Here is a 17,103-nt window from a genome sequence, read left to right on the forward strand (position 1 = left end):
GATCTGCTGCCACTATCTTTGTTAAAAATAACTGCCACTATTGGTAGTGTTTATAGGTTTTCTGAAAGAAAGCAATATATTTAACAGCAAATCAGTTGCCTTGTTATAAACCCTATTTATATTTACATAAAATTTATATTTAATTTATAAAATTAACGTGTATACCTGTATTGATTTTAAAACACTCTGTCTATTGTCCAGTGGTCGAAGGTCTTTAGGAATGTAAAGCCTAACACTGCTGATAGCGGACAGGAGATGCACCAAAACTGGAACAACCTACCAACAGAAAAGTTATATATATATATGTTACAACTAAAATTGAACCTGTTCAAATTCTGCCATTTCTTAAATTTAGCTTGAATTCTTAAAAGGAAACTGCATTTACAGTATGTGACAGGTATAATAAGTAGATAGTAATCATTGTGGAAGCTTATATCTTAGTAGGAACTATATTTAAAAAGTGAAAACAAATTCAAACCTTTAAGTAACAGGCAAACAAATGGTACATAAAAATAAGTGATTCCCTTAACACAGAATCCATATTTTATTCATTTTTGCACCCTCAGTACTTGCTACTTTTTGAATACCTAAAAGTACTATAGCACTACAGAGGAAGGAAAGACTCCTACTTAGGTCTATTTAGGTTTAGTTGGCCACGCAAGACTCATGTAATCTCTGGATGGGCCAGAATGAAGAGCTGAAAAGAGGTATTTCAAGCAGAGAAAACAGTATACTCCATTAGACATAATCTTGAAGAAAACCTATCTTCAAACTTTCTTCCATGCTTTCTCCTGACAAGAATACCCTTCCCTCACCATCAAAAATGCCATCTGCTTTCTTTAAATTTGCTCCCTTTAAATTCAGACTCTATAAACTGAGGAGAGGTTAACATTTTCACAGATCCAACTTTGTCAGTTTATTGGTCTCCTTACCTTTACACTGATCACCACTGGAAAAACAACTGTCATTCACTTGCTGATAACAAATATATTCACTCTGTTTTACTAAACAAAATGGTATAGTGGCTGAATGTGGGTTCTGGAGTCAAGACTGCCTGGGTTTGAATTCAGTCTTCAGTTAGTTGTGTGACCTTGATCAAGTCACCTAGAGTTTTAAGCTTCAGTCTCCCCATTTAAAAAATGAGGATAAACAACGGAACAGAACAGAGAGCCCAGAAATAAACCAACATACCTATGGTCAATTAATTTATGTCAAAGGAGGCAAGAACATACAATAGAGAAAAGACAGTTTCTTCAGCAAGTGGTGTTGGGAAAGCTGGATGACTGCAATTAAATCAATGAAATAACAACACTCCTTACACCATATACAACAATAAACTCAAAATGGTTTAAAGACTTGAATATAAGACATGACACCATAAAACTCCTAGAAGAGAACATAGGCAAAACATTCTGACATAAATTGTAGCAATATTTTTTTTAGATCAGTCTCCCAAGACAAAAGAAATAAAAGCAAAAATAAACCAATGGGACCCAATTAAACGTGTATCTTTTAAGAACAAGCACCTTCTCCTGCATAGCCACAATATTATGAGATCACAGAAATTTAACAATAATACATCATCTAATACATAGTCCATATTAAAATCTCCCCAGCTGATCCAATAATGTCCTTTATAGACTACTAGCACTACTACTACGACTACCACCACCACCACCACTACTACTATTACGTTTGGAGCCAGGATACTACTACTATTACTTTTGGATTCAGGATTCAGCCAAGGATCATTTACCACATTTAGTTGTCAGGTCTCTTAGTCTTCTTTAATCTAGAATACTCTCCACCTTTTTTTGTTCTTTTATGGTATTAACATTTCATATAATTTCAAATTTAGAGAAAAATTGCAAGAATAGGATAAAAAGCTCCCATATACCTTTATTCAGATTCACCAATTATTTGTATTTTGCCCCATGTGCTACAACATCCTCTTTATATATTTATGTATATACATATACAAAAACATACACACCCATACAACCACAGTACAAGTATTAAAAGAGGGAAATTAATGTAGATACACTGATATTATCTAATCGACAGTCCATATTAAAATTTCATCTACTTTCCCAATAATGTCTTTTGCCCTCCCTTCTCCCCCCACCACTCTATGGAGCAAAACTAGGATCATGCATTGAACCTAGCTATAATATTTCTTTGTTCTTCTTTAATCTGGAACAGTTCCTCAGTTCTTCTGTGACTCTCAAGACATTGACATTTTTGAATACTATAGGCCAGTTATTTTGTAGAACGATTCTCAGTTTAGGTTTGTGTTGTCATGAAGAATCATCAGACTCAGGTTATGCATTTTTGGCACAAGTGATTTTTTTCTTTGTTGGTCTCAGTCCATTGGTCAACATTACTGGATTGGTGACAGTAACTTTGATTACTTGATTAAAGTAACATCTGCTAGCATTTTCTACTATAAGTTACTACTTTCCCTTTCACAATAAATTTACAGGGAGATAAATTTATAAGAAATTGGGGCTTCCCTGGTGGCACAGTGGTTAAGAATCTGCCTGCCGATGCAGGAGATACGGGTTCACCCGGTCCGGGAAGATCCCACATGCCGCGGAGCGGCTGGGCCCGTGAGCCATGGCCACTGAGCCTGCGCGTCCAGAGCCTGTGGTCCGCAACGGGAGAGGCCACAACAGTGAGAGGCCCGCGTACCGCAAAAAGAAAAAAAAAAAAAAAAAGAATCTGCCTGCCAATGCAAGGGACACGGGTTCCCTGGCCTGGGAAGATCCCACGTGCTGCGGAGCAGCTAAGCCCATGTGCCACAACTACTGAGCCTGAGCTCTAGAGCCCGAAAGCCACAACTACTGAGCCCACGTGCCACAACTACTGAAGCCTGTGCGCCTAGAGCCCATGCTCCGCAACAAGAGAAGCCATGACAATGAGAAGCCCGCACACCACAACAAAGAGTAGCCTCAGCTCGTCACAACTAGAGAAACCCACACGCACAGCACCAAAGACCCTACGCAGCCAAAAATAATATAAATAAATAAATTTATTTTAAAAATTTATAAGAAATTTATAGGGAGAGTCTTTGTAGACTTTGTAAGTATCCCATTCTTCATTAAACTTTTTTTTAAACATTTTTTAAATTAATTAATTAATTAATGGCCGCATTGGGTCTTCGTTGCTGCGTGTGGGCTTTCTCTTGTGGCGCATGGGCTTCTCATTGTGGTGGCTTCTCTTGTTGTAGAGCATGGGCTCTAGGCATGCAGGCTTCAGTAGTTCGCGGGCTCAGTAGTTGTGGCTCACAGGCTCAGTAGTTGTGGCGCATGGGCTCAGTTGCTCCACAGCATGTGGGATTTTCCTGGACCAGGGCTCAAACCCATGTCCCTGCAATGGCAGGCGGATTCTCAACTACTGCACCATCAAAGAAGTCCTTCATTAAACTTTCAACTCACTAGTTTTAACATCCATGGATTATTCTTGCCTGAGTCAAAAATTACTTATGGTAGTTGTCTAACGTTGACTCTTCTAACATCTCCATTCCTTCTACAGTATCTATTCTGAGTATATAAGCTTCTGGGTTCTTATTTTATTTTCACTTGATTATAATCTTTTACTATCATTATTTTTATTCTCAAACTGTCAAATTCACTTTTAAAGAAGACATTATGTGGACTGAATTGGCTTTTGAGCTGCCAATTTGTGATCTATACAAATCCTAGATACCTGGGCTGGCTGGAAAGAGAAGACTCAGGACGTGAAAAACTGTCAATGATGTACCAGGTAGCCAACACCCAGAGGGAGAAATACACTATTTTTCTGTACTGAGGTACACGTACACAATCCAAAATGGCAGAAAAATTAAAAATAATTCACTTGACTTTAGAGAATAAGTGTATGCTTTATGTACTTGCAGCTAAATTATGCACAAGTTGCATTATGCAGAAGTATTTCCTTGAAAACAGAATAAACACTATCTGTGAAGACCTGATTCAGAAGGAAGACAGAAACTACCCAATTTCTAATGCTGCTTCCTATAATAAGTTCCATCCAAGAAATGGTCAACTAAGTCTCACACTAATGACACGAAAGAAACTATAAAGGCCCTCCTACAAATGTCTCCTTAAGTACAAGAAAGGGAGATCCTAAGACTTAAGTTCTGTAAATAAGAACTTAAATGTTTAAAAACCAAATGAACAGTTGCCATGAAATTATAAATCTCTACACTCACAAGGATTTAAAAACATGCTATAATATTTGCATTGTGCAGTTGATTCAACTTTCTAAACCTAATAACCTTTATAAAAGAACTTAGAATTCAGGCTTATCATGATGCAACATCGGTCTATATAAATCCAAATAATCACGAGGGCAATTATTAGAAAAGCGTGAGAATACCAACAGTAAGGAGTATTTTTATTCTTAGACCTTTTTCTTTGCAAGTTTGTCATAAATCAATTTCCCCTTTTAAGATAAGCAAATGATAAGGTAAATAATATCAGAAGTCAGTACATTTTAAGTCAATACAATCTTTAAGTCAATACACTCTAAGTAAATTTTGACCAATGTCATCTCTTCAATTAAGACTGTTAGCTAAAACACAATATGATTTTTGAATTTTTCATCTAAATCAGAATGATGTTTTTTGAACCAACTGAATTTTAATCCAGTCAAGGCAGACAAAGTTATTCAAACCAATGTGATTTTTATTAAATTTTAGATTTACAAAAATTAAATTTGGGTCTTGATCTAATTTAAAAGCTGACTAATGTAATAATCTATTGAATGTAATAGATGCTTTCTCTAAGTTTATCCAGAAGAATGCCAGTGAAAATGGTGGAGGCAAAGACCTCCAAAAATCCTCTTCCCCATAAAAGCATTGGGAATACTGGCAATTGTCAAAATCAACTTCTTCAGAACTCTGGAAATTAAACAAAGGCTTGCACCAATCCAAGGAGCGTTTAATTAAAAAAAAACCCAAACCAAAGAATTGGATGCTTTGCAGTGTTTTAACTTACTTTACTCCCTCTCCCACTCAGCTCCACAGTAGTCTTGAAAACCAAGAGCCTGCAATCACTGAATATCAGTCTGGCAGCCACCGGAAGGGAGAGAACAGGGTTGAAATGACTTCAAAAGGCCATTCCCAGAGAACTGTCAGTATTTCACCTGTTTGGTGGTCCCGTAGAAGACTCTATTCATTCACAAGGAGGTCATTACTTGACCTGACCCAGGGCTTGCCCAGTGCAAACAACCTTTTCCCTACTGGCATCTGTTAAAAATAGTAAGAGGCTGGGCTTCCCTGGTGGCGCGGTGGTTGGGAGTCCGCCTGCCGATGCGGGAGACAAGGGTTCGTGCCCTGGTCCGGGAAGATCTCACATGCCGCAGAGCGGCTGGGCCTGTGAGCCATGGCCAATGAGCCTGCGCATCCGGGGCCTGTGCTCCGCAACGGGAGAGGCCACAACAGTGAGAGGCCCGCGTACCGCAAAAAAAAAAAACCCAACAACAAAAAGAAAAACAAACAAAAAAAGTGTACTGTTACAAATTAAAATCAGATTTTTAAAATTTTAAATACACTTTCAACATATTTAAAAATAGCTGATTTAAACTCTATTAAGTGCAGTAGCTGGACTTCCTCAGTGACAGTTTCTATTAACTGCTCTTTTTCCCTGTATATGGGAAAAAAGGGGCCCATGACTTATTATTACTATCTGCCATGAGAGAAGGAGAATGTTGTGATGCATGCCACATATTTGCCATTCTAACTTCAACTTTCCCACAAACCAAAGCCTGTTATGACAAGTATCATTAACAATGACATTTCCTAAAAGACCTAGCCAATACAACATATACTTAAAGCAGTGTTTAAAAAAAAATTTCAGTATGATATTACTCTTCAAATAGATACTTGGACTCTCCACAGTAAGGCTTACCTACAATTATTCTATATTAATTATTTTAAAATGAAATAAAATAGGAGCCATTTAAGTAATATGTGTATCTCATGTGGCAAGCTGAATGTTTTACATTTAATTAAAAGCACATGTAAATTAATGAAAAAGTTCTACCTAAGTTTCCTATCAAAACACTGGCTCATTATTTTCAATCATTATTTTCACAGGAATGTAATAAACAATATGGATGGAATAAAGTGTAAAATGATACAATCGTAAAATAATGATAAAACATCTTTTTTAGCTCAGGTAAATTCTAGCTTCATGTGAAAATTTAAATGATTAAATTCTCTTTTATCTTTCACTTTGTCACTAATTACCTTGCCATAATTTGATAAGAAGATTAATCATCCTACTGGTGTTAGATGGCTTTCACATACCTTGAAAACTTCCAATTAGGAAATCATGACAGTATGTTCAATATAATCACATATAGGAAAGCTAGTGATTATAAATAATGTACAAAATATCTGAAATCTGAAAATGAAAAATAAAGTACAAACCTGCATCTCTCCTTTCTCATCAGATTTAGCTGGTTTTGCAGCCTCAGTAGCTGAATTTTTCAAGCTCTCTTTGCTACAGCGCAGAAGTACTTCCACTACATATAAAGGATCCAGTTCACCAGAATTAGGCTAGAAAAAAACAGGATAAAAGAAGTTTATTAATTCTTAAAAACTGGCACACAATTTTTTTTTGTGTGTGTGACACGCGGGCCTCTCACTGTTGTGGCCTCTCCCGTTGCGGAGCACAGGCTCTGGACGCGCAGGCTCAGTGGCCGTGGCTCACGGGCCCAGCCGCTCCGCAACATATGGGATCTTCCCGGACCGGGACACGAATCCGTGTCCCCTGCATCAGCAGGTGGACTCCCAACCACTGCGCCACCAGGGAAGCCCCTGGCACACAAATTTTAAGTTCCATGTGTACAGGAACTATGTTCTCAGTATTTAGCACTATGACTTACGTAATGCACAATAAATGTTAATTTCATGAAATGAAGCCTGTCTCTTTTCATCCTTCAACATGCTCCACTGGATGAAAAAACACAGAAATTACTTGACACTTACAAATTTAAATGTTATGATCACTGTCAACTGATATGCCATTTTAAGTTTCTAATGATCGGTTTATAATTTTATTTCATGTTATGCCAGAATTAGAAAAAGAAACCAAAGGAATTATCAGTATCAGAAAATGAGTATGTTATCTTCAAATAACCTTAATTAAATAAGATGAAAAATATATTCAGAGCAGATTATTTTATTGCTTAGTATACTGGCACCTCTACTCTGTGATTTCACATCATTTCATTAAAAGTCTTTTAGTCTTTTATATTCTCTAATAAAAACATGATTCTCAAAGACCTAACACTAATCACATCTTCTGCACTATGACAATTTATGTTTGAGAGCAACATTTTTCGAACAGTAATAGAAGACTTTTTTCTTCAGTAAAGAATTCCTCTTTGCTTTTTAATATTTGAATAATCTCTTTTGCATAAAATTAGATAAAGGGACAAGTTTTTTTAAAAAACTGAAGTATAGTTGATTTACAATGTTGTGTTAATTTCTGCTGCACAGCAAAGTGATTCAGTTATACATATATATACTTTTTAATATTCTTTTCCATTATGGCTTATCACAAGATATTGAATATAGTTCCCTGTGCTATACAGTAGGACCTTGTTGTTTATCCATTCCATATATAGTAGTTTGCAACTGCTAACTCCAAACTCCTATTCCATCCCTCCCCAGACCACAAGTCAGACTATAAGTCTGTTCTCTATGTCTGTGAGTCTGTTTCTGTTTCGCAGATAGGTTCACTTGTGTCATATTTTAGATTCCACATATAAGTGATACCATATGGTATCTTTCTCTTTCTGACTTACTTCACTTAGTATGATAATCTCTAGTTCCATCCATGTTGTTGCAAATGGCATTATTTTGTTCACTATTTTGTTTTTGTTTTTAATGACTGAGCAGCATTCCATTGTATCAATATATATACCACATCTTTATTCATTTATCTGTCAATGGATATTTAGGTTTCCATGTCTTGACTATTGTGAATAGTGCTGCTATGAACATAGGGGTGCATGTAACTTTTTTAGTTATAATTTTGTTTGGATATATGCCCAGGAGTGGGATTGCTGGATCATATGGCAGGCAACTCTAGTTTTTTGAGGAACCTCCATACTGTTTTCCATAGTGGCTGCACCAATTTACATTCCACCAACAATGTAGGCAGGTGCCCCTTAAGGGAGAGTTATTTTGATTGAGAGGGAAACATGGCAAGAAGTGATGACTTGTTCTCCTCCCACCCACCCTGCACAGTTCCTGTGCAAAAGTGAAAAACTGTCAAGAAATGACCATGAATCCATTCCTACAATCTGTAATAAAACTATCCATTTGCCTCAGAATAGTAAAATATATTTCCAAAACAAACCAAAAATACAATCATAATTATCTTAAACTTCCGAGTACAAATTTCCTCAAAGAAAGCATAAGCTCCATTTTCCAATTCAAAAAGAAAACTAGTTTTTTCTCAGCACATATTTTTATTCAAAATTTTTGTTTGTTTGTTTGTTTTATTTGCGGTACGCGGGCCTCTTACTGTTGTGGCCTCTCCCGTTGCGGAGCACAGGCTCCGGACGCGCAGGCTCAGCGGCCATGGCTCACGGGCCTAGCCGCTCCGCGGCATGTGGGATCTTCCCGGTCCAGGGCATGAACCCGTGTCCCCTGCATCGGCAGGCGGACTCTCAACCACTGCGCCACCAGGGAAGCCCAAATATGGTTATTTTTAAAGAAGTTTTAAAACATTTTTCAGCTTGATACAGATTCAAAGACAGTATTTTCAATTAGACTTGTATCTGCAAAGATTATGTGTGTGTGTACACACACACACGCATATATATATATATATCTATATCTATCTTAGTTAATACAAAATGAGTTTTAAAATGAGGTAAATAGTATGACCAACTGTTAACTCTTCCAAGGGGCCAAGAACCATAAGGAGAATCAGTGATTAAAATATTTAGCTTTCCAGAGGGGAAAAAACCCCTCTAAGTAAGATGCATTTCACAATATGATGAATAAATTAACTACAAGGTGTTATAGGACATACGAGTATTTGGACAAAAATAACCTAAGATTTATGAAGAATCTTTAATGTGTCTAGACAATCTAGAACTCTGTTATTGGGTTTAATTCCAATTCTGTAGATTTTATTTATAAACTTAATATTCTCCCTATCATCTCATACATAATTATCTTTGTAGAACTACCAAAACCATTTACAACATTACAGAGGTATTTCAAGTGTTACTATGGAAACTCTTGAAAGCATTCTTTATTGTAGCATTAAATGAAAACTTGCTGTTAAATTTCCTAAAATGATAAAACTTTTCTCAGCAAACTTTCTAGTTCTGTACTTTGGTAAAGGTCGGTCAACAATATCAACCTTCACATAAGAGAAATATAATTTTGATAATCTCAAGATTATAAAATGTAAAGAAACAAATACAAAATAAATATTGACAATGCATTTGTATCTCCTTAAAATGCTTCAAAATATTTTCTTCATCAGTATGTACTTTCCCTCTGTGGACAAAGAATGTCATGTCACCTGCCAAAGAATGCTGCAGCCATCAGCCACTGAAGCCACCCCTGATGGTGCATCCTGAGGGGAACTCAGGATCAAGATAAACAGGCTGCCTGCCATCAAGCTATCAGCCTCCGCAGCCACCCCCAATGGTACACTCTGAGGGGATACAGGATGGAGAAAAACAGGGCAGTTAAGGTGCATATCAAAGGAACAACTTCAATAAGCCCAGACGCTTACATCTTCCGATACACATTAAGGTGTTAAATTCATTAACTTGAGGTGTCTGGTTTTCTTTAATTAACTGTAATCTTTTGATGTTCTGACTACCTAGTTTTTGTTTGTCTGCAAAAAATCCTATATATCCTGGCTCCTCCCTTACCTCTTCAAAACAGTCCCTCAAAGCTATCTGAGAGGCTGTTTCCTGGGCTTAAAGTCTCAGAAAGTCTGCCAAATAAAACATAATTCTCAACTTTTAGGTTGTGCAATTTTTTTCAGTCGACCGTTTGGGCGACTAAAAAAGTGACCCAGAGTAGACTTCTGTCCTTTGCCTGAACTCTGTGAGGATCTGGAGCCTTGGTACCAGCTGAGGCCACTTGGGCCTGTCTGCCTCCTCGGAGAGTCCAGACAAATTTGGGTGAGTCTCTCTCCTGGTTCTCGAATCTCCTAAGTCTCTTCTTTGGAGGAGCAGGTTATCTTTGAAACTTTGTTTCAAGAAGAGGTACCTGGTTTACCCTCAGTTGAAAGACACTGGGGAGATTTTTACTCAGTTTAGACAATGAGCAGGTTAACCTCAGTTGAAAGACACTGGGAAGACTTTGCTCAGCTGAAAGACACTGAGTAAGGTTGGAGTGCGTAAATTAGGTAGAAGACTGGCTTGTCGTTTTTCCTTGAATTGGCTACTTTAACAGTTTATTGTAATAAAAGTGAGGTATCTCATGAGAGCTTTCTGCTCCAAAAAAGGAACATCTCCTCCCAGGTGGCAACGGCTTTTTCAGGCAACTAAGACGCTTGTGGGAGTGGTGGAGGCAAGCCCTCATAATATGCAGCTGCCCCTACAGGGAAACCCACTCACTTTAATTAAAAATTTGCTCTGCAGGGGATATGCATAAGAGTTGGTCACTCCATGATCTGAGCACCCACAGTGGTCTCAGGATACTGAAGGGAAAAACTGAGACACGTAAGAGAGCTAAAACAGCTCCAGGGTAAAACCTAGAGGAGTTAAGCTCACAAACTGCACCCTGGCCCACCACAGGATTGTCACTAGCTACTTTATCTCAACAAACTGACCTCAGAACAGGGATTAACTTTCAGAACAAAAGGAGTGACAAATTACCAGGTTTATGTACATACAAAACTTACATTTACAAGTACTTCAATTGGGGATTAAAGGAAATCTTGCCCTGAAAATGACTAAGATGGGGGCTCTTTTATTGCATATGCAGTTAAGTTAGAGAAATCCAGCTTGATAAAACATATTTTCAGAATTCTGACCGTAAAGGAAAAGCCCTTTTAGTGGGAACTTGCATTTAACTTTCCGTGTCTTTGAGAGGTAAATGTTCTACCCAATCTTCTTCAGCATTTTGTGTGTGTGTGTGTGTGTGTGCGCGTGTGTGTGTGTGTGTGTGTGTGTGTGTGTGTGTGTGTGTTTTGAGAACTTGGTCTCTGCCATCCATAAAGTACACATATGGTGTCCATTTTGCAGCCCACTGAACAAAGTGGGATTCTGAGCAATCTTCTGACTGTGCCAACTTTCAGGGGGCTTTCTGCCGTCTTAACCTTCCTTTTATCAGCCTGTACAACAAAGGTCTTTTACTATTTTGGGGAGTAAATTTTCTGGATTTTGTTTAGGTGGCTTCCTTCACACTGTCTTGTGGGCATGCCTCTTGCATTTTATTGGTTTGAGTCCATATTAAGATATATCTCGTTAATGGCCAGATGATGGATCTTTTAAATTTGAGAAACTTCTAAACTGGTAAATTTTTAGAGCTTTCATTATAAACAGTTCTATTGGTACCTATGAAAAAATCAAATCAGAAGGTAGAAAAAGATAAAATGATTAAACTGAGAACTCCTTTAATTTAACCCAAACAAACGAAAAGAAAACATGGCTTGGGAAGCTTTATTTATGCACTCTGCTTTCCCTTCATGGGTCTTACAGATGCTAATAAACACACTAGGATAATTCATGTTAATTAGGTTAACAGGAAAGTAAGAAAAAAACTGAAGAGAAAGTCTAGAGACTTCTTCAAAAAAAAAGGTAGAAATTTTAAAGGGCATCGTCCCAAATGGATAAAGAAAATTTTACATGGTTATTTTAAAATAGAATAAATAAAATGGATGTCAATGGGATTAAAACAAAAGGTTCTGATATAACACTACCTAAGATTGGATGCGTCAAGGGGATCCCCCTATTGGTCCCCAACATTAAAGGGCTCCAAACGAGTCCGGGGTAAAAAAAAGTCTGAAAAAATTGCACTGAGATAACTGACCAACAATTGCTTGGGCCAATTAATCAACTTAAAAAAAATCAACAAAGGGGCCTGAGCCCTTTGCCTCAACATCTCATTGGGAATCCCAAAGCCTTTTATATAAAAACAGATTAAATGGTTGGGATAAAAAGAAAAGTTTCTGGACTCCTTATAAGACGAAGGTGTGTTGACAGTGTCCTAATACAAACTGAAGTTAAAGGTACAAAAGTTGACAGAACTGAGATAAAGTTTATAAAATCTGATATATTTAAATAGATCTTATATAAGACGGTTACATCTCTTTTGCCTAATTATATTGTGAGATAGACATGTTTCATTGCGGAATGCTTCCCCTGCCTGGACAGGGCATATAAATCTGCCCTTCAGACAATATTAATTAAACATACTAACAGAAACCAGTAGGGTTACCTGAACCCACACAGTAAAAGGAACACTTAAATACCTTAAACTCTAGTGAAAGCCAACAAGCAGCAAGTAAAATTGTGAACTGTTTGTCATACCAGCGTTTCCTAATTGGAATATTCCATAAACTCTAGAAATATTCATCTTCTTTCCTCAATATGGTACAAGACTGGGAGCTAATATTCAGGGGCTAATAAGAAGAATAAAGATTTTGCTCTGGGTCTAACCTATGCAATCAGAAAGGGGGTCTCTGTTAAATGCCTTATGCAAGCCTTTGAAAGCAAGATAAATTGAACCCTAAAGTTCTAGAACATAGAACTCAATTTTCAGTTTGGTTGGAAATCTTCTGATATTAAAAAAAAAAGCAAATTAAAGAAAATATAGTTGGGCAAATCAATCTTTAATATCATTTTGGCAGAAGACCAGTTCTTCAGAGAATTAAAAGCAACTGTCTTTGTCTTGTAAATCTCTACGAATTAGAAATGTAAATACAGCCCACAGTGACTTGAAAGTGAGTCAAATTAGTTCAGTCTGGTAAAACCTGAAACCTAGAAGAAAAAGGCCACGGGGTGGGGGAGGTAGGACTTTTTAAGCTCAAGTCTCTGGAAAGGCTCCCTCACCCAAAATCTAATTCATAGCCTCCTTAACAGTTTATCAAGGACAAATACAAATCTTAAAAGTCTTTTCCACAAATAGTGAAGCCCTACTCATCTCAGCAAATTTAACTTATTCCAACTGTTATTTATAAACTAGTAAGTTTATATTTTAATACCTGATTCTTAACTAACTTTTTAAAGTGAAGCTGTGAGATCTCTGACTTTGTCTGTTTATATGTATGTGTGTACATTATATATATGAGATGTCTCTACCTCTGGAAAACATTACCAAAATTAAACTTATAAAAGAGTTCTACTTAATTGACTTAAAAGTAAGTGCTTATAAACTAAATATTTCTAAATATAAAAGAAACTGGGGGCTTCCTTGGTGGCACAGTGGTTGAGAATCTGCCTGCCAATGCTGGGGACACGGGTTCGAGCCGTCTGGGAAGATCCCACATGCCGCGGAGCAACTGGGCCCGTGAGCCACAACTACTGAGCCTGTGCGTCTGGAGCCTGTGCTCCGCAACAAGAGGCCGCGACAGTGAGAGGCCCGCGCAATGCGATGAAGAGCGGCCCCTGCTTGCCGCAACTAGAGAAAGCCCTCGCACAGAAATGAAGACCCAACACAGCCAAAAATAAAAATAAATAAATTTATATATATAAAAAAAGAAACTGGCCAGAATGAATTTCAGGTTCACATGATCTAGGAAGTATCAATAGACATGTCTGACTTTTATTGTACCTAGGCTTACCGAAGATCAATAAATTCATGTTATTTCTGTTATATAGTTTGTCAGCAAGAAAAAATTTAACTTGGTATGATTTTCATAAGTTACAAAATAAAGGTAAATGAGATAACAGTTTTCAGGTGAACTCTTTTAGGAATAATTATGCTTTGGGTATGTCTCTCTAAAATAGTTTTTCCAGATTTTTGGTAACTTGAGTTTTGCTAAGTTAAGTTAAATGATGGGAATGCACTAAATATCCAGGTTATTTCAAATAAGATAAAACACTGGAACATTAGTTGCTAAACAGGTCTAAATTTACCTACCTCTGTCTCCTTACAAAAGGGGACTAATTTGGATTTATTAGACACATCTTAAACCACATTGAGGGAAGAAATTATGCTATGAGAAGATGGATGTTTCTAGGTTATGGAATATTCCAACCAGGAAATGCTGGTATGACAAAAAGTTCACAATTACTTGCTGCTTGTTGGTTTTTTCTAAATATTAAGGTTTTTAAGGGTTAAAATTGTAATATGTAGTTAAAGTTACTAAAGATAAGAAGGGAAACATTTCTGTATGTAAGGAAAATGAAATGTATGCAAAAGAAGGCATGAGGAATGAAAATATATTTTGTTAAGGGGAAAGAATGTTTTGTCCTAGAGCCAGTTGTTTCTAGATGAAAAAATAAGGGACAAACTAATAAGAGTACAGAAAATTGTGGAAGGTTTGTAAAAGGAACCCTGAAAAGGAGTTTTGTCAGGCTGGGATTAGATTAAATGGTCAGGCTGGGATTAGATTAAATTTGATTATGTAAATGGATTTTGTTATCAAAAGTAGGCTGGTTCCTCTCTGTTAAGAGAACAGTTTTCTTGGAATACTGCTTTTGATAACAGATTGTATGAGTTTCTTTGCCTTTAAGTGATCTGTATTTGTTTGTGAAATCTTTTATCACTCTGGTTAGGTGAACAAGTATTGTTTCACAGTGATTTTACCAAGTGTTTTGAAACTTTTTGATATTTTTGACAAACTTCCCAAACATAAAATTCTAACTGAAGTTCTTTTGACCTCCAGCTAACTATAGGATGCTTCAAAGAAATTCTGAGACATCTCAGAAAGGAATGTTAAACTAATTAGGCTTATTTGGTATGTTAAATTACTTGAGGAGCATTGCCGTTTACTGGAGATAAATCTTCTAAGGTTATACTGTATAAGTAAATGTCATTAGTGTAGATATCCCAAAATTTAATTCCTAAAATTCTGATATGCCCTGGTATAATGTTATAAGTCATAACTCATAATTATCTTAAAATGTTGTGTGTCACAGAAACACCCAAGTTTCTTGTCAACTGCACCGTAATCAGATCTTTAAACATGCCATTTTAAGTCTTGTCATTTATAGACAATCACTGTTTTACTCTGATGCTTTTAAAAAATGAAGATTCATAAAAGCAATCTTTGGTAAATATTGTTCCTTGTAACTTTTAGGTCATACCCCTGAACTAGGTAAGAAATTACAAAACTTTAATAGAAAACCTGATGACTTCATCCAGATCAACAGGAATTAATTACATGGGACTAAATGAACTGATGTGATTTATAATTTTATGACTTTTCCTCAAATATACTGGCTTCTCAGTAAGTCCACCAAATAAAACATAATTCTCAGCTTTTAGGTTGTGCAAATTTTTTAAGTTGATGCCTCTCTCTCTAGCAAACCCAACTGACAACAAAAATCTTTGAATTAGTATTCTGACCTAGATTACAAAACTAATAAAAATACAAAAAAATACTTCATATTTTTAGTGAACAAATGTAAAGAGCTCAGTGGAAAAATCAGTTTCACCATCAATTTAAGCAGAATAAAATGAATGTGTATCTCTCTATTCCCCATTCCATCTTTGCCTAAAAGAACTCTCATCAACTGGCACTATTTTTATACACAGATTAAGGACCAGTAGAGACAAATAATTAAGAAACCTATCCACAGTGTGTGTGTGTGTGTGTGTGTGTGTGTGTGAATGCAATTATATTCGCTATAATTTTTCTCCTTTAAAAATGTAAAACCTGTCAACTACCAGCATACAGAGCTCCACAAATCTACTCCCCAGCAAAACTGGAGAAAATTATAAAAACCCAACCATTTAAAGTCTCTGAAAATAGTTCTAAGGGCATATAGCAAAGGAAAAAACATATTCAAGGAAATCTATGAAAATTCAGTAAGAATTTGTGATATCTAAACCAAGACCACTCCCCTCTCACTGCTTCCTAACTCAAGAAAACAGGAATTGCAGACTGGTGAAGCCCAGAACACAGGAGGGCTGCTCTGCCTGCAAATCTCAGGTAGAGGTCTATCTTCCCAGGAAGAGCATGACATCGGCATTTCTTACCCTGCTCCCACCTACCTATTGCTAGGGCTAAGTTCTGGGCAAGTAGGGGATTGTAGGGGCTGAGAGGTGGGGGCTCCCCTTTTCTGCCCTGTCCCCACTGCTTAGCCAGAGATTATCTTGGGGGTAGCACTTCTGAGAATACTGGGGCCTCAACTGCCCTTGTCCTGGCTTATAAGACATTGATTCCAAGCTGGGAGAGGCAAGCTGAGAAGATGTGAGGCTCTTATGCTCCACTTAGCCCTCAGGGCCTAAAGCAGGAGTGTCACCCAGAGAGAAGTGAGTGGACCATTGTTCCCACACCAAGCTTTAGAACTTGGCTCAGAGATTGTGCCCTGTGGGGGGGGGGGGGGGCGCGGAGAAGCAGGCCTTAAAACAGCTCTTAATACCTTCCAAAAGAAAGTGATTTCATTTGCAGTAGAGGCTGGGGAAGTTCAAACTTTAGAGCATGCTCAAAAACAGTGAAGGCCGTTGGTGAAAGACAAATGGAGGAAATGCGTAGAATCACTGGAAATACAGACAAAATATGGAGGCCAGCTAGTTTACAGGAGAGAACCTTGGGGGAGGGGAGGTGGGGGGAAAGCTAGGAGGAGCCTCCTGCAATTAGTGGGGCTTAACAGAAGGGTATGTTCAGGGAAAGACACAAAGAGACCCTTTTAAAACCACTGTCATCCCAGAGTAACTATGGGCATATCCAAGGCTGTGCCAAGGAGAAACATAAAAGGTTCAGCACTGCAGGGGGAAGAGGGAGGTGGAATACACTTCACTCAAAAAATCTAGCTGCTCATTAAACATATAAACAAGCAAATAACAACAATAAACCTGGCTTGGGGGGTGGGGGAAAGCAGTACCAAGAGTGCTACCATATATTATTGAAAATGTCCAATTTCTAAGGAAAAATTGAGACATGGACAAAGACAGAAAAGTATGAACTATAACCTATAAAACAGAAAAAAAAGGAGGCA

At 37.3% G+C, this 17,103-nt stretch overlaps 1 protein-coding gene across 1 annotated transcript in view; it reads right to left on the reverse strand.

The window, feature by feature from the left end:
- Positions 1–17,103, reverse strand: part of MTREX (Mtr4 exosome RNA helicase) — a 136,596-nt gene that overhangs the window by 28,988 nt on the left and 90,505 nt on the right. Inside the window, exons 19-20 of the mRNA XM_082836795.1 lie at positions 6,437–6,565; positions 166–276 (exon numbers count right to left, since the gene is read on the reverse strand). Coding sequence (XP_082692921.1) covers positions 166–276; positions 6,437–6,565 — 240 coding nt within the window. The remainder of the gene's footprint in view (positions 1–165; positions 277–6,436; positions 6,566–17,103) is intronic.

This window comes from Leucopleurus acutus, assembly GCF_964270905.1.
Source record: "Leucopleurus acutus genome assembly, chromosome: 3".
Lineage (NCBI taxonomy): Eukaryota > Metazoa > Chordata > Mammalia > Artiodactyla > Delphinidae > Leucopleurus > Leucopleurus acutus.